The 19164-nt window shown below is 33.0% G+C and overlaps 1 protein-coding gene across 1 annotated transcript in view; it reads right to left on the reverse strand.

Annotated features, from left to right (window-relative positions):
- The window catches only part of LOC138699464 (phospholipid-transporting ATPase ABCA3-like), a 62065-nt gene that overhangs the window by 33661 nt on the left and 9240 nt on the right, over window positions 1-19164 (reverse strand). Inside the window, exons 3-12 of the mRNA XM_069825359.1 lie at window positions 17516-17607; window positions 15929-16084; window positions 12774-13008; window positions 10559-10732; window positions 9876-10060; window positions 7010-7277; window positions 4986-5140; window positions 3474-3629; window positions 1066-1137; window positions 622-760 (exon numbers count right to left, since the gene is read on the reverse strand). Of these exons, the coding sequence (XP_069681460.1) occupies window positions 622-760; window positions 1066-1137; window positions 3474-3629; window positions 4986-5140; window positions 7010-7277; window positions 9876-10060; window positions 10559-10732; window positions 12774-13008; window positions 15929-16084; window positions 17516-17607 (1632 nt within the window). The remainder of the gene's footprint in view (window positions 1-621; window positions 761-1065; window positions 1138-3473; window positions 3630-4985; window positions 5141-7009; window positions 7278-9875; window positions 10061-10558; window positions 10733-12773; window positions 13009-15928; window positions 16085-17515; window positions 17608-19164) is intronic.

Consider the following 19164-nt stretch of genomic DNA (forward strand, 5'->3'; position numbering starts at 1 on the left):
TTTGTTTTTGTCTTTCTGTATTTTTGTGTCAAAGGAATACCTGTAGCATAAATGATTTGTTTAGTACATTAATTGAGGGGCTTAGAACAAAAAGCAGGTAAGTGACGGAAACCTAGTTTTGAGGAAATTACAGTTAAAGTTCTACATGCAATGGAATATTATACACTAGTCTGGTGAAATGATGCCCATATAGCAGCACTGCACAGTGTGATCACGTACCTGATTTTATCCCAAAGAAACATCCTTTTGGGCTATCACAACACGCACTTATCTAATTTTTTTTTAATAATGTCACTTACCTGCTTTTTGTTCTAAGCCCCTCAATTAATAACTGATTACCTCAGTTTCGTCCAGTAAAATATCCCAATTAATGACATTTAAAATCTTGCTGCAATTGTTTCAGATCGCAGCCCACTTGTTTCTCAACAAAAAATATTTTAAAAAGGTTTATTGGTATAATTTAGAAACACCCTGTATACGATACTTTCATCAATTATGGAGAATTTAAGAAATTTCTAGAAATAAATTTATGATTTACCTATTAGTGACAAGAGGTTTCCTAACATGACGTAAAGATAGAAGTTTGGAGTGTGATTACTAGAAAGATTCAATTATACTCACCATACAACTTCTTCAGGAACAATGAAGTACCATAGCATTGCACTCGTCCGTGGTCCATAATAGCTATCCTGTCTCCAAGAACATCAGCTTCTTCCATAAAATGTGTAGTGATTAAGATGGTCCTTTCTCCTCTCATACTCTGTTATATGATTTAGGAACAAGAGTAAAAGAAAAGTTACGAGAAAAATCACACTGACAAACTGAAAGATACTATAGAATAACACTTGAATGTTCATGTTAGTGAAATATTGTGTTAATTCACATGCATTTGCGACATATGAACAATAAGATAATTTTTAACCTTAGGAACTACACTCACTAACAGAAAAAGCGAAACACTTCAATTTTCTTACTTTTCATTGTAAGTTATAATTAATTATTAAAATGTACTATTTCACTAATATGAACGATACAAATTAAATAAAACAATAATCATTTAATTACCAACAAGAGATCCCACATTTCTCTCCTGGCTTCTGGATCCAATCCTGAGGTAGGTTCATCTAACATCAAGACCTAGAACATCCAACAGATAATTATATTATCATTATTATCATCATCATCATTATCATTAACATATTTCTTTAACTATCTGCACTAGGATCATGCAAAAAATTCATTGTAATTCTAACCCCATCTTCTTTTATTTCCGCAATGTCAATGGGCATCGTTCCATTTAAAAAACATAAACATGTTGGTAGAAAAATATTTTGTGAACATTGTTGGAATATCTGTATGGCCTACATTTGTGAGCCCCTTTCTGTATTTTCATTCTGTAAAAACAACACATCAATTGCACATCTCGTTGTGGAAATATTCGCGGTGGTAGTTTTAAATGATTCACCCGGAATGTAAATTTAATACTTGTCAGTAAAAAATATAAATTATGTCCAAATAATGTATATGAAATACATTTGTTATGTAAAGCTTTCATTGTACAGTACAATGCAATTGTCTTGAAAGTGTTTCCTTCATCCTCCATGGAAATTAAGTTCTGCCAAATGTCAAAATATAATTTTAATTAATAATTCAAGACTGACAAAATCGAGTTCCAGAGTTAAACTCCGATACTTTCTCGGACTAGCTTTAGCCTCTATCAAATGTTGCAAATGGAAATAAGCATGTATTTTCAGATACCAGTACTTTAAATTTAAATATATTACATTCGAAATATATTACTATTAGGCTACTAAAGTCGAGTAATGTTTCATTATCAAATGATTATTATATTAATAATATCTATATAACAATAATATAAGGCCGTGTCTCAAAGCTACATTTTCAGCTGAAGTGAACTAGAATGTTGACTAAATAGCCGGATGTGACGTCACAAGTCATGAGCCAAAGCTACATAGTGCATAGCAATCAAGTCCGTAGTAGCTAGTCAACGAAAATGCTTGCTTGATTGTTGACTTGTTCACTAAACAAACATGGATACCTTATCAGCAATTGGGGTTATGAAATCTGAAAATGCTTTGGAAGTGAAATAATGTAAATATAATGTAGAATAAAACGTTAACTTTGAACATTAACATTGTTAGTACCTTCTGTACAATGTTTTAAACAGTACTGTAATATATTAGGCCCTTATCATTTCCACATAACTCGTAATGAAACTGCATTAGGACACTGCCTTCTTAATTTAGTGCTGCACTGTTATGTCATGGTTTTTAGAAAAATAATCTATGAAGAAGGCCATGTTTCAAGCATACATGTCCAAAGCTCCCTAGTGTGTAGTTTACAAGTCACCTAGTAGTTAGTCACTAGTGTGTAGTATGGACTTGAGCTTTGAGACACAGCCTAAGTAATTGATTAACTAGCGGACTTACTCGTGTTAATTATGTAAGTTTATAATAATAATAATAATAATAATAATAATAATAATAATAATAATAATAATAATAATAATAATAATATTTATTTGTCAGAAACCAGTGTACAAGGCCTGGATATGACATCGTCAGGTTCGGTTGTGAGGCTTACAGCTGTTTCGGTGCTTCATCACCATCCTCAGAGCCTACTAGATCTCGGCGTCATCTCAAACTTCTCTGCCTGTTATGTGGGTGCGTTTGATTGTTGAAAGGTGTTGAAAGGTGGAATCAAATAGTGTGTGTGCTGAAATTGATCTGTGTGTTGAGAATTTGATCGAGGTGTGTTTTAGTGTGTTTGTATATTTCGTATTGCTCTAGTGTGTTGAGTTTTTGGTTCTTGGGTTGTATGTGTAGGATTTCCATGTCCGCATTTATGTTACTGTATGTATGGTTAGCATTGGTTATGTGATCGGCGTATGTAGATGTATTGTGTCCTCTGGTAATTAACACGAGTAAGTCCGCTTGTTGATCAATTACTTATATTCAAGTGTTAAAAGTAGTGTACGCAAGATTCAAAATGGAACACACACAAACGTACGCGTGTATACGTGTATATATGAAAGCCGTCCAAAAAGTAAGTTTTCTTTGGACAATGTACAGAAAGAAAACACAATTTCATGAAAAGATTTATTGGAACAGAGACAGAAATTATTGAGCTATTTTTCAAGATATTCCCCACCAGAACTGAAAAATTTGTTATGTTGTGGGATCAACTTTTGTATCCCTGTTTCGTAGAAGTCTCTCGCTTGGGATCAGTACCAATGTGTGACAGCTGTCTGCACCTCTCTGTTGATCCCCAGTATAACAAATGTTTCAATTCCGGTGGGGAATATGTTGAAAATAGCTCAACAATTACTGTACTTGTTCCAACAAATCTTTCCAGGAATTATGTACCGGTATTCTTTTTGTAAATGGCCCAAGGGAAACTTGCTTTCTGGACGCACCTCGTGTAATGCAACAAACGAAGTAGTAAGCACTTACTTTGGTGTGTCCAATCAAAGCTATGCCCAAAGACAGTTTTCTTTTCATTCCACCAGACAAAGTTGAACACATTTGATTGGCTTTTGTACTCAGGTTAAGCCTGTCAATCAGAGCTTCAGCCTCTAGTGTTGCTGTAGACTTAGAACAACCTTTCAACTGCAACCAAAGAATTAAAACATGTTTGTTGATGGTTTATTGTCTCCAGTGTCTCCAGACATGATTACATAAGAACCAGTTAATGTTACTCTGGCAATGTCAAAATACATTTCATAAATTGGTCGCATGGGTGTTATAGAAAAAGACATAAGACAGAAATGTGTGGTCCCACAAGGATCTATATTAGGGCCTCTTCTTTTTCTAATTTTTATAAATGACCTTGGCCCCATAATAAAAGGAATAGGTTATCCTATACTATTTGCAGATGACACAAGTATCATAATTACAGACAAGAACTTTGCCACATTCAAATATAAAACACAAATAATTCTCTTTAAAATTTATGACTGGTTTACAACCAATAAACATTAATAAAACTAACATAATTCAATTTTAAACCACTTCAAATTTAATCTCTGAAACATTGGACACAACTATCAACAATATACCTCTACTAGAAACATCAACAACCAAATTTCTTGGTTTGCATATTAATAATACAATAAATTGGAAAAATCATATCAAAGAAATACCCCCCAAACTTAGCTCAGCATGCTTCGTGATTAGGTCGTTACAACAATTTATAAACAGCAGTATCTTAAAGACTATATATTTTGCCTATTTTCATTCCATTATGTCCTACGGAATAATATTTTGGCGAGATTCTGCAGATAGTAAAAATATATTCTTAATACAAAAAAGAGCCATTAGAATAATAGTTGGAGCAAAGGCTAGAGAATCATGTAGATTATTTAAAAAAAAAATGAGAGATTCTAACCTTAACAAATCAATACATATACTCTATAATAAATTTCCTCTTATGTAATAAAGAAAATTTTCCAACTAACTCAGCCATACATAGTATAAATACCCGCAGAAAGAATGATTTTCATACGCCATCATCAAATTTATCATGCTATCAAAGGGGAATACGTTACATGGCGATAAAAATGTTCAATAGTCTTCCTGAAGACATTAAGAATCATAGCCAAAACCCTGCATTATTTAAGGTAAAACTAAAAAATTACTTAATATCTCACACTTTCTATTCTGTACATGAATTCTTGACATTTCACAGTACTGTGTAAATATTTTAATACTATTAAATGGTAAACATATTACATTGTATAAAATATTATTGTTATTAAGGTATTAATTCTATACAAATTTCATATTTGCATTTTATATGTATTGCATTTATATTTAAACGTAAGAATTGTACATGTTTCTATTCTATGCTATAAAGCAAATGTAAGAATATTATGGAACGAATAAATCTATCTATCTTAAGATGTGGCAACTATATAATGTCACAGAGCATTGGAATGATGTAATATCACAAAAGAGACCACTTACCATTGCAAAGAAAATGAGATGTTCTATGACAGTGAGGTTTGTAAATAGTAAGTTATGTTGTGGACATAAGCCCAGATTCTCTCGCACTTTTTCCAAGTTGTGATGGATGTCATAACCATTGATGGTCACAGAGCCACTTGTAGGTGAAAACATTCCTGTCGGAGATACAAAAAAATCGCGGTGAACAGGTTCAATAAAAGGAAAGGCATTACAACCAGAGCCATATTTAGGAGGTGGCAAACTGGGCACTTGATCAAGGCGGCAAAGAAAACTCGTACAAAAACTTGCGTTAAATGGAACATAACTCTGGTACAGAGTAATTTATGTAACCTCATCATTTATATTTATAATTTCAGTTACGCAAAAAAAAAACTGTATTATTTTTAGACAAGCACAAGAAGTCAAAATTGAAATAAATTCTGTATACCATTTATTTGGAAAGAGGTGACTTTTTTGTCCAGAGGCGTAAGAAGCCCTAAATACAAAACATAATGATCTTCAATTTATTAAAAAGCTAAGCCACTGAAAAACAAAACCTGTAACAGTTTAGTACAATGTTCAAACTGATGATAGTTACAATACTTTAAGTTAAAATGTATTATTAAGGGAGACGTCTACAAATTCTTAATATTTGAAGCATTGAAATTATATTTTTTATCGTAACTAGGGAATCTATTTCTAGTTCCGTACCTATTTTGTTTGCTACATCCTAGACGTATGTTATTCAGATATCTCTAAGTTTCATGTACACAGTACCTCCCTATTAAAATTCTATAGAACTTAAAATGCCTAAATTAACTATAAAGTCCTATAAATGCCTAAAATCTATGTTTATGCCTGAAAAGCGCCTTTTTAGTATTTTGCGCATATTTAAAATAAAAATGCCGGTACTAAAAGCGAAAAAATTACTAAGATAACTACAAAAATTCTAATAAAAATATTTAAAAAATATCTTACAAACAAACACTGATCTGAAAGTTCGTCCTGTATTGATCTTAGAAGAGGAGAGAAGATTTTACCTAATTCCCTGGAACTGAAATTAGTTTGGAAAAGTCCATCTACCATAAAAGGGGTGGTAGAATGTTCATGTTAGGCGAGAGCTTACAATTTAGTTTTCACGTCAATGCACCTCTGTTATGCGAAATGAAACTGACACATTAACAATCAGTCTCTTTCATTGATAGAATTTGAGTGTTCAGTTCAGTAGCACTCATTGTCAGCACCAGTTCTTTGTACTTAAATTTAATCTAAAATGGAATATTTACTAAAATTAAAATTATTAATTGCTAATTTTATATACACTCTTAATAAAAATCCTAAACTGAATTTTATGAAGTTCTAAATCTCTCTTTTTTAGCACCTAGAAATATGTTCCCTAATCATAACAATACATTGCAAGATTAAATTATTATTGACCTGAAGTGTTTCCTATCAGAAAGAACGCGCTGAAACTCTGCCATAAATGTTGCTCATGAAAGACGAATGTATGATATTACACCAGCAGGAAGATGATGATGACGATGATGATGATGATGATGATGATGATTAACGGTAAAATGGTGAAATGTCAGTAAAGAAAGGCGTTACTCAGTGAAAACCTAGAGATGAATCTCTAGCATATCTGTTAATGATACACCTGCATAGAAAATTTAAATGATGATGATGATGATGATGATGATTAACGGTAAAATGGTGAAATGTCAGTAAAGAAAGGCGTTACTCAGTGAAAACCTAGAGATGAATCTCTAGCATATCTGTTAATGATACACCTGCATAGAAAATTTAAAACAACTATAAATTATCACTAAAATAAAGAAATAAATACAATTTTGAATAAATGTAAATTGCAAACATTAAATTTTAACAGCTCTATTTTTGGTATGATTTGAACGCACACGCATGTGTGTCTTTCTCTCTAACACCAAACTGTCTCTATGAATTTCTCTTTCAAATAGTTAAACAACCCAAAACGTTTTTTGCAGCTGTTCTGTTACTCACTGATTCACTTATTTCTAAATTCTCACCTGTAACAATAGACATAGTCGTGGTTTTCCCAGCACCGTTATGTCCAAGGAGAGCTGTAATTTCCCCATTATAAATATCTAGCGTAACCCCGTCCACTGCCACCTTCTTGTTAGTTCCACCGAGTGACTGATATACTTTTCGAAGATTTTCTATCTTGATTCCGACAGTCAGATTACTTGGAGCAGCTTCAAACTTACTGTCATGTCCAGTGTTGTCATCTGAAGATGCGGTAGTGTCAGTAACTTTTTTATTTAGCCAATATTGTACCTGGAATAGATTTGACACAATAAATCTTTAAGAAAATATATCAAATAATGCATTAAATAAATAACAGGCAACTATTCGGAACAAATCTATACTTTTAAAAACAGCAGTAATATATAAATGTGGACAGGAACACTTCTTGAGCAAGGAGGATGTTTCATCAAGGTGCAAATATAAAAATAATTTTTGTTTTTTTCGTAATGTAGTCTACTGAGCTTGCCTCTGAACGCAAGTATCTGTAATTCAGTTTCAGCTTGCTCTGACAGGGAAAGTAAAACTGAGTGTCATATTTCACAATAAATGTGTAGCATATGACAGAACGGTACAAAAATTGAAGTTATTAAAGCAAAATTCTCAACACCTTCATATCGCCTACCTACTTTTCCTACTTTCAGGTGCAGATGGCTCTGCTGGTAAAGTCTCAATGGCACTCTCTAGTATCTTAAACTGATTGTTGTTGTTGGTCTAATGCCTAGGCACTTGGCAATGAAGACATTCGCCGTCTTGCACTCCAGTATTTTTGTACCATGTCATCTTCCTGTAGCAATGCTGTGCATCTTTTGATGTGTTTCATATTCATGTCTTCATTTGCATCACACAATACACAGGCGGATGTACGAGAAATTCCTATCCTGTGCAGGTGGCATGCCAAACAATCATGACCTGTTATCAACCTGAACATCATAACTCCATATTTACGTGGTCCTTGGAGCATTATCTGGGAGTTAGTCAATTATATTTCCCAGGTTTTATTTTTCAGTCCATCCGAATTTTGTTGTTTTTGGCGGATTTGAATTTACTTTTGATTAGCTGTTTTACAGAAGGAAATGAAAATGCATTATTAATTACATGGTTGTAAAAGTTCAGTGCCCTTTTCAGCCAAAAAGTCTGTTGTTTCATTTCCCTTTACATCGCAAAGGGATCCACTGTAAACTATTTTTTTTCTGTAGTTTAGCTAGGTAACAGATCGACCTTACAATCCTGAATTTTAGCCCCTTTTGTAGACTGTTGTAAATTATAGCCTGTATGCTGCCCTTGAATCTGATAATATGACAGCATTTTGGAATTTATTTAATCTATATAAGAGGTTTTGCAAAGACATATAAATAGCAGTAACTTCTCCTTCAAAATTTGTTGTATATTCTCCTACAGAATGACAAAATGAAAAGAGAGGATACATGTTGTTGTTGTTTTCTAATGCCAGGCATTTGACAATAAAGTCCTTTGACCTCTTGCACTCCAATATTTTTCAAAGATATTATCATGACTAGCCACTGAAGCACAGATTTTGAGGTGTTCCGAATCCATTTCTTGGTTTGAGTTGCAGTTAGGGGACTGATATATTCCAATCCTATGTAGGTGTTTGCCCAAACAATCATGGCCTGTTGCTAATCTAAATGCAGCTACAGACGATTTTCGTGGTAAATCGGGATACATTCCTTCAGCTTTTGCTCCTCTTCAATGTGATATAAAGTATCTTAAAATAGGAACACTGTAAAAATGATACACCACTCATAATTCTTGCCAATCATCGTATCATTGCGAATAATTAAATCCAGCTTACATGAGTTCCCACATCAAAAAATGGAATTTATGTCTTATCATATTAGCACAATTCCAAAATGGTACTAATTGGCGGTGATTCAACTTTGTGGGGACTAGAAGGGTCCAGGGGAAAAACCTGTTAAGTCCAAAATTGTCAATTTTTTGTTTTGAATGCCATGTAATACCTCAAGCTGTAGAGATTTCTGTGGTCTAATTGTACAGAGTAAAAACTTGATTAAGCCAGAAATATTTGAAGAATGATACCTCAGAGACAATAGAATGTAATGGACCTTGAAACTTTTAACTTGCTCTCCTGTAAAAACAGTAAAATGTGACTTAGCAGGTTTTCCCCCTGGACCCTTCTTTGCGACGCCACTATCATAAGTCTACAAGTATTGTCTGACATACATTTCACCATCTTCAAATACCTTTCATTTAAGTTTAATAATTTTTTCAGTCAATATGTTTCATCATATTTTTCTCTTCACTTAGGCCTACATAATAAATGTGCAATTTTTTGTTGTTAATATTTATGACAAATTAAAAATGAATTTATATTTGTTGTTGCTGTTATCTAATGCCGGGCTTTGGCAACGAAGCCATTAGCGTTCTTGCTCTCCAATATTTCTCTGTGGTGGATCCATCAGGTAGAACTTCACAGGTTTGTAGATGATATTCAGTCATTTCTTCTTCTTTGTTGCATAGAGGGCAGTTTGGATTTGTGGATTTAACCTAATGAATTTATAATTAAAATCCATGTTTTAGACTAATTGAGGACCGTTTTTGCAAAACTTGCTAACTGCAAAATTTGCAAAATTGAGATTTTGGTGGATTCGTTAACATAAAGCAGGCCTCTACATGATGTTAAAGTTATCTTAGCAAAATTGAATTATTTCTCTTCATTGTAGTGTGTCAAAGTTTGATGGTTGCACCTATAACCTACTTGTCTCCATTCAGTTTTTTGTGTCTCCTGTAAAATTTAGTTTTTTCAGTTAGCAAGTTTTGCAAAAATGGTCCTCAATTTAATATGCTAATGAAATATATTGTTTTTCGTACCATGAAAATGAAGTACCAAGGTTTCGCAACTCCATATTTTCCTGGCATAATAGAATCAAAATACCATGTGATGATGCCGTATATGATCATATCCACAATTAACATCACCCACAAAAGACCAATGGTGAGGTCATTTTCCATGCCATTTGGGGAACTGAAAACATTATCCCAGCTAAGGCCCGGACCTGAAACAAATGACAGTGAACACTGAAGAAAACAGTACAGTTGGATATATATATATATTAAATGCTGGTTCTTTTATTTATGTTCTAGATATTCTTGTAGGTAATATTTGATGAGCAATAAAATAGAGAATGCCAAACATCACATGTCCCGAATATTACGAACATGCATGAAACGAAACTCACATAAATACTTTGTTTACATAAATAAAAGACAAAATAAAATAATTGTACATAGCTGCAGATTTACACATTTTAATTATTTACATTTGTTTAGAGCTGTATGTTTCATATGAAAATATTATAAAATTGCAGTACCAGTATCTGATATTTTCTTATGCAAATGCAAAGTTTTCAGAATAGCTAACTTCTTTATTTCTATTTATAGTGATTTACTATTCACTACACTCTTTTATCTGAAAAAGTCTAACTTCTCAATATTCTACCGCTTGTCATCGAAATTTGTGTTGCAAAATTGTGTACTGTATTAAATATACTAACCTTTGGTTTCCCATGACACAAGCACACGGAAAATCCAACTAATTGCCGTATTTGGTAGAAGGGCAGTTAACATCTTGACACCCAAAGGCAGAGAGCTCCCAGTAGCAACAACATATGTCATGGCCGAGTGTGACAGTGTCCACAGGAATACACCCATGCTCATGGCCAAAGTTGCTGAAAGGATTAAAATGATTTAATTTTTCAGATGCATTAAAAACTGTAATTCAATAATTAAAGCATGACTTTCATATCATCAGAATCTAACTTGGTAGTAGCAATGGTAGTACCTGGCTAATAATAATAATAATAATAATAATAATAATAATAATAATAATAATGATGATGATGATAATGATGACAGTGACAATGATAATGATAATAATAATGATGATAATGATAATAATAATAATAATAATGATAATGATGATAATAATAATAATAATAATAATAATAATAATAATAATAATAATAATGATGTTAATGATAATAATAATAATACAATGGAACTTTATCATCATTACCGGTGCTTCATTCTACAAAACTGTGATGGTTATTGAAATGACGATAATAGAATCATTTAAATTTATGTTGTAATGACAATTCAACATAAAAATAAAACCTAATCACATATAAATTTCTTCCTTTTAGGTTATAACACTGAACAAAATTATGTAGCTATTACAAGCAATATTAACTCTTAACACCATCACTTTCATTTAATTTAATAAAAATTATTAAATTTGTTACATTTCCCATAGGATTTTAAGGGAAAAGCTTAATAGATGCTGTAAAATTTAATAAACGGCAAAATGTGTGTTTCAAACAGAAGCATACCAGTATTTGTTTACTGATTATTACAATACTGTACTGAAATTAGCTGCTGTCATGCTTTAAGATACCTATATACAAGAACAATGAACCTACGAACTAGAACACTCGGAAATGTGACTAGAGGCTCGAGATTGTGCTAATGTTAGTTAACCAGGAGAAATGTACGGGTACATAATCTGGCAAAAACGACAATTAGTACAAATGACGGTAGTCAAAGGTGGTGAAAATAAATCTCCATTGTATAAGAGTAACAATGCAGTATAGTTCAAGAACTAATTTGATTTTTTATTGCTAGTGTTCTTATTATAAATTCAAAGCTTGCATTTTAGCTTGTTAGTAAAATAGGCAAGTAATACTTAGGCCTATAGTGTCTGTAGATATGATTAAATAAGGTTTTTTTGTGAAATTTTACCAGTCTGGCTGAGTTAAAATCTATTTCCGAGGGGAAGAAATTTATTATTCACAATGATAAAATGGTATTATCCGAAAATCGCTTGTAGAGAAAATTCATATTGTTTCCACTTTCTAGATACTAGGGTTAGCCAAGAGAGCTATGTACATATGAAAATGAGCACCTACATTATACATTAATAAATCGAATATAATATTAAGGTTTTCTGTGTGACATATGACTTCTAGATTTACTTGCCTCCTGGAAAATGTCGAACTTCGTATATTATAATTAAAAAAATACATTGCCCTCGGCTGGACTATGAACCTGCGATATTTAGTGAAAGAATATTGAACACTGCATTTGTATACTGTATAAGGTCAATGACAGAACTAAATTACTAGCCACTTTTTTTTTTTGTTTGCCAATATGTCTTACATTAGTTACACCAGAAAAATAATCAATAATATTATCTCTTCATAAATTAAAAATATGCGGATAAGTTACTGCCTGTAAATCATTGGAAACATATGTTTTAGAGTATCGGTACATCACATAGCTTCAATCAATAAAACACAGCATTAAAAGTTAAGTAAGTATATCTTATCTTATCTTATCTACTAGTAATATGTCACACGTAAATGAAATATTGATTTGGATGAAAATTAATTTCCAACACAGTTCAGGAAGAATTATTATTATTAATGAAGAAAAATTCGCTCTGGCATCGAGGATCGAACCCGGATCCTAGTTCTACACACTGGGTGCCCTAACCACTGACATATGCCGAAGTTCAACCTACTGCACTGGAACGAATCTTTCTCTTTTGTTCTTTTTCCTTAGTGGCCTTACTTCATGTTCGATTTATATATTGGCGTATATTGTCCTGGGTTCGATCCTCGGCGCCAGAGCGAATTTTTCTCCATTAGTAACAAATGGTAACTGTTACGCAAAATAAGTTACATAACAAAAGCTTAAATTGTAAATACTTACGTTTCGAGAAGACTGAACTTATGGCAAAGCAGAAGATTAATCCAGATGCAGAGTAGAGTAAAAATGTAAACCACACTAGAAAGAAGTCTCCATGATCAAGTATTGCATAATCACCAAACGGTACTGTAAGCAGAATGGTGATGATGGTGATTGTGATTATGTTCACAATTATAGCGTTCACAAACCATCCGAGATACAACATCCACGTTTTAAGTCCCATCATTTTCATTAGTTCCTGTTGACAAAAGTAAGACAAGAATTAATAGGCCTATAAGAGAGTCAAGATGCCTGACTTTTTATTGTTACGATTCCAAACAACACAGAAACACTATGGAAAATATATTGAAGTATCAAGATGCTGCAGAAGTAACTTTGAGATTTTTAGGTGTACATGCATTGTCAGTATCTCCGCAAAAGGAGAAGTAATTTTGGGCATAACGTCTGTATGTCTGTGTATAACAGTTTCTACTAACCTACTAAATACAGTAAAACCTAGATAAGACACGCCCGCTTATTACGCTATCCCATGTACTACGCTTTTTTTTGTCCGGTCCCTGCACATTTCATATATAACACCTTTATGAAATACCCCGTTTGTTGCGCTCAAGTCCCGCATAATACACTGTTTTTCTGGAATATTTTCGATGTAATTTTCAGCAATGTACTGTAACAGCAATGAAACATCTTGGTCATTGAACTCACTGGTGCCATTAACCTGAAAAGTATTGGTATTCGACCCTTTACCTGCACATTTAAACCTTCATACTTCATACCTTAGTATACCCCACCCTCTTGTTATGCTCTCTTATTCGACTCCTTAACTGCGCGCTTAAAGCCTACATACAGTTACAATACCTCACCCTCTTGCTAACCCTCTCTCTCAAACAACATTCCGCACTCGGCCGTAATAAAATTCTGGAAATTTTTGCTGGGCAGTTTGTTGTCCTTTTGTGTATTGAACTGTCTGTGAATGTCATTACAATGAGTGTTAAACAAAAAGCCCTTTCTATGTCGGAAAAATTGGAAATCTTACAAAAGCACGATGAGAACAGTACTCTTACTCAGAAACAACTCTCTGATGCATTAGGAATCCCATCATCGACATTAAGAACGATAATAAAAAATCGTGACTCAATCACTACAGCTGCGATGTCGGGAGGATGTAATCGCAGAAACTGAAGTGTGGTAAACATGAGGACTTGGAGAACACACACATGGCAAACAACTATAAATGGCTTTTTTTTTTTCGAAAGAATTAAGTACAGTATATATTGTAAATGTCTTTGACGTACAGTACGGTAATTACATAATGCAGTAATACTGCATTACCTTTCATGAATCATGTATTTCAATAAAGAAAAATGCTAATAAATACTGTATATAAGTCAAAATTAGTATACCCGCCTAATTCGCGGTCCCAGTTAATATGCGTTTTACACTCGGTCCCTTGAACAGTGTTTTATCGGGTTTTACTGTAGATTTTGTTCGTATTTAATATCCACAAATCATATCTGGAAATATAAAATGTAAGTTTTCAGGAAATGTTAATGCGTATTTATTTTAAAATTTAAATCAACAACACACGATGCTGGATGGGCAACAGTCCCATACACTGGACGAATTTTCATGAGAAAATTTATTTCCCCGTTAAGACCCGAATCAGTTATCATTTTGCATGCTGCCTTAGAATGTGCAGCTACAGAGCGAATTCCTTTGCTTTATAGTTCAGAAAAATAAACTATAAACGGGAATTGTGTAACACACTTAATGAAAAGGTACTGATATACGTTATCTTGAAGCTACAAGTACCTATTTTAAAATTACATTTCAAAGATGGTGGTGATATGTTGTCAGAGGCAACATAAAACAATTTACTGTGATTATTTTGCTGTTAACGAAGATGACGGTAATGCTAATGGTAATTATGATAACAATAATAACTACAGTAATTCAAAATACAAGATTGGATAAAAAGTAATGGCAACAGTTCGATATTTCTGACATGGCTTTATTCACAGGGTACAACATTTACATACCTTCTATATAGTCGCCCCCTTATTTATTACCTTTTACCAAATGTTTGGAAGGCATTCATCTTTGTTGATGTTCCGTATTGACCGCCCTAAAGAATGGATAAGTTCATCTCTGGTATTGTACCGTGTCCCTCTCATTGGTTCTTTCACTTTGGTGAAAAGATCGTAATCGCATGGATCATATTGGGTGAGTAGGTTGAATGTTCCAGTAGTCCGCGTTTTCCGTCTGCCTTGGAGGTACAGTGTGGTGCAGTATTACCCCATCAATGTCATATGCCACAATGAACATCACCTTCACAGCACTTTGTGTAGGGCGCACTTTCTTCGGACGGGAAGAACCTGGATGCTTCCATCCATTTGATTGACGTTTCAAGTTCGGTTGGTTCGTATGAGCGAGCCCAAGTTTCGTCCATAGCGACGATTCGTCCAAGAAAGTCTTCATCTTTCCTTTGTTATCGGTCCAACAAGGCCTGTGCGGCTGCATAGCAGTGCCATTGTTAAACCTCGGAAATTTCATGGGGTATCCAACGCCCTGTAATTTTGCGGTAACCCAGAATGTCTTGCAGAATGTGGAGCACAGTTTTGTGACATACTCCAACTTCCGCTGCTAACTCACGGGCAGTCCATCGGCGATCAGCATCCAACAGGGAAGCAAGGAGTTGAACTGTGTTGTCCTCCACGTGGGGTCGTCCTGTACGGAGGTTGTCCTGAACGGCATCCCAGCCTTCCTGGAACGCTTTAACCCATCGTGCCACTGTGCAATATGGCAACCTGCACCGGCATATGCTTCATGCAGTCCCTGAAAATATTCTTGTGCACTACGACCTCGTGTCACTTCAATTTTGATCCAGGAACGTTGCTCTAGTTTTGTAAACGTGGTCTTAGAGCGCTCGCATTATCCCTATGAAAGTGAACGTTCTACACACTGCAGTAGATTGACAGAGTACTGTCGCCGCTGGCTGCACTAACTCATCTAACAGTCCTTGTTCATGTCCACACAGCTGGCAACTCTCGAACGCACCATCGTCACATGACAGCAGTGTTGCCATTACTTTTTATCCAGCCTATGCATAATATTTAATGAACTCAGATATTTCACTCATTTAATTATAAAACACATACCTTCACTCCAGTTTCTTTTTCTTCCACGATTCTCTTTAGAATAGAAGGACACAACATTGCATAACTGAGAACCATGAACAATGGTAAAATTATGGAAAACACGGTCGTGGAGTCATCACTGAAATATTTAGGAAAAGGAAACTTCTGAGCTGCATACTGTAACAAACAATCTATATTAGTAAAGACTTCATAAACATTATAGTCCCTAAATTACTTCTGTGTAAAGCAATCTCATGCTTTTTGAATTTCTGTACAGTATCAGACCTTAGTGTATGGCAGAGTACGAATTAGTAAGGGAATGAAAAGATGAAAAAAATGTCATGCTTGATGTGTTAACTGGTTCGTTGGTTGCTAATGCTCGGCATATTGGAGTTCTTCCATTTACCTTCTTGCTTCCCAGTATCATAATGACGGAACTTTAGCTGTTAAATTTTTACCGGTAGAGTTCTAGAGGTGTCATATCCATTATAGTATTATCTTCTTTAGAAAGTAAAGAATTAGGAGTAGGAATAATATTTATTTTGTACAGATGTGCAGCCAAACAATCATGTCCCGTATATGACCGAAAAAGACGTGTTAACTTGTGTGAATATAGAATTACATTCATGTTGACACGAAGGGAAATGTGTAAGCAATCACAAAATATTTTCTCCTAACTTCTTCTTATGAAAAATAGTTATGAACAACGAAAAGTTGCACATGAGTTAGCATACACAAAATGGTGGCAATCTACATTGAATAAAACATAATTGCAGATATTTTATGCTCATGGATCTGGATTTAATTAATAAATAATATAGTCCCATCTGTAAAGACAATTACCTATATAATTATTCATTCTATAATTAATGATGTCCCAAATTATGAAAAAGTAGGCCAATGTAGTAGGCTATATATCTACATATTTAAGCTCTTTTAAAACAAAGAATGTTAAAAGAATTATGTACGTATATCATGTTCATGCAGACACATTCAATTTTTAATGAAGTAGGAGTGAATTGATTTAAGTGTATTAATTTTAATACAATTAATAGAAGATTTGAACTTCTTTCTTATGCTTTCAAAATTATTCTAAATTAAGATGTTAGTATGTCATGATTTATACGCGAATAAAAGCTTTATACAATTTTATTAAAATTTCAAGACAATATTCTACAAGAATTTAAATAATATTGTTGTTAATTAAGATGTATAATATAGTGAGATATGAAAATGACGCATATTACGCAGTAATTTATAAAGATTATTCTTGAAATGTAGAAGACTTAAAAAAAAAGTAACATGTCAGATGGAAGAAGGTTTCAGTCAAATAGTAAAAGAAATCAATATCTTATTTTGTTAATGTGTCAGTTGAAAATGTGGTGGGGGAGAATAATAATAATAATAATAATAATAATAATAATAATAATAATAATAATAATAATAATAATAATAATAAAGTGGAGAATTTTTACTCTATATCAAAACATCGTAATATATTTAATTTGAAATCAGTAAAATAGAGGCAGGAAACAGTTCATTCATATTTCTTAAAATTCTGATAGTTAACAAAATACAAATTAGTACATTTATTACTGATTTACTAACCTCAAATTCACTTGTATTGATATTATGTAATTCCATGAATGCTGTGTCTACTAGGAGCTGCATACTTAAGAAAGGTGAGTATGAATATGGATCTAAAAAGAAAAAAATATATATACATGTATAATCACACATATGGTACATTATATACATTCGTAAATTTTATTTTTAAACTTAGTTTATTACAAAACAACTTCCTGAACATACAGAGTGCCAAAAGGCCAAAGTAAAGTTGTTGTTGTTGTTATTGTTTTCTAATGCCAGGCGTTTGACAATACAGTCATTTGACCTCTTGCACTCCAATATTTTTCAAAGATATTATCATGGCCAGCCACTGAAGCACAGATTTTGAGGTGTTCCGAATTCATTTCTTGGTTTGAGTTGCACAATGGGCAGTTAGGGGACTGATATATTCCAATTCTATGCAGGTGTTTAGCCAAACAATCATGGCCTGTTGCCAATCTAAATGCAGCTACAGACGATTTTCGTGGTAAATCGGGAATTAACTGTGGATTTTGATGCCCAATATTAATGGTAATAAAAACTAACAAATGTAATCTACATCTTACGATGTTTGGTGACGTATATACGTATTTAAAAATTAATATAAAAAGATATTTTAGAAAATAAGTTACAAAAAAAGTAATAATAAAAATTGTAATTCAAATAAAATTCAGTCTTTCCCTGTAAACTGTTGTATAAGAAATAATTATTTTTCAAGGAAATGTCATTTTATTTCTTGTGTTTATTTTATGTTTCAATGAAGATAGATAAGTTTAACTGGCATTTTTTAATCTGTTAGATAAATATTTCTACAATTTCACTCAATATAAAAAAGGAAAACATTATCTAGTATCCTGGATGATAAGTTTACTATAGCAATCTTGATAGTGAATTATATCTAATGTTTGTTTCCAAAGTTGATCTGGTTATATCTTAACCACTCTCGAAAGTGTATAATTTCTATTGAACAGCTATCTTAGAAAACCTCGACATTATATTAATATAGCCTAGGCTATTCTATACGGATAAAAAGGACTGTAAGGATCATGTGTCAACAGTATCTCAATAACTATATAAGTTTCTTTATACAGAGTCTTTATCTCATTTAACAATATTTTATCTACTTTATGAGATAAGATTGCAAATAATTTTCTGTCTACTCTATCAAAAGTCTTTTCATAATCTATTAATAATATTAAGGTTTCTTGATTATGCTTTTCTTTTTTCCTAATTTCTGTTAGTTGTTTCAATATAAAAATGTATCTACTGATGACTGATTACGTCTGAAACAACATCATTTTTTTTTTTGTTTATATAATTTTGGGGCTTCTTTACCGTCTCAAGAGCCTCAATGTCCAATCAAAACACAGTCCTACACAGATTACAAATAACATATGTACCAACTTTATCACATTCATGTATTTGAAACAGATGTCAATTGCTAAAGTACAGTATAATTTTTGTAACATAATTGATTATTTAACCGAAATTGAATTTTGTCAATAAACTACATTAGGAGTTTTCGTAAGTATTCTGTATCCGGGAATGCATTGCAATGGGGAATCAAGCATGAATGGATAAGGTGATTGCTGTTAAATTTGGGAAGAAAACTCTCTGAAGCACTGAGTGTCGAAAAATTCTCTATTTTG

Source organism: Periplaneta americana, chromosome 5, assembly GCF_040183065.1.
Source record: "Periplaneta americana isolate PAMFEO1 chromosome 5, P.americana_PAMFEO1_priV1, whole genome shotgun sequence".
NCBI lineage: Eukaryota > Metazoa > Arthropoda > Insecta > Blattodea > Blattidae > Periplaneta > Periplaneta americana.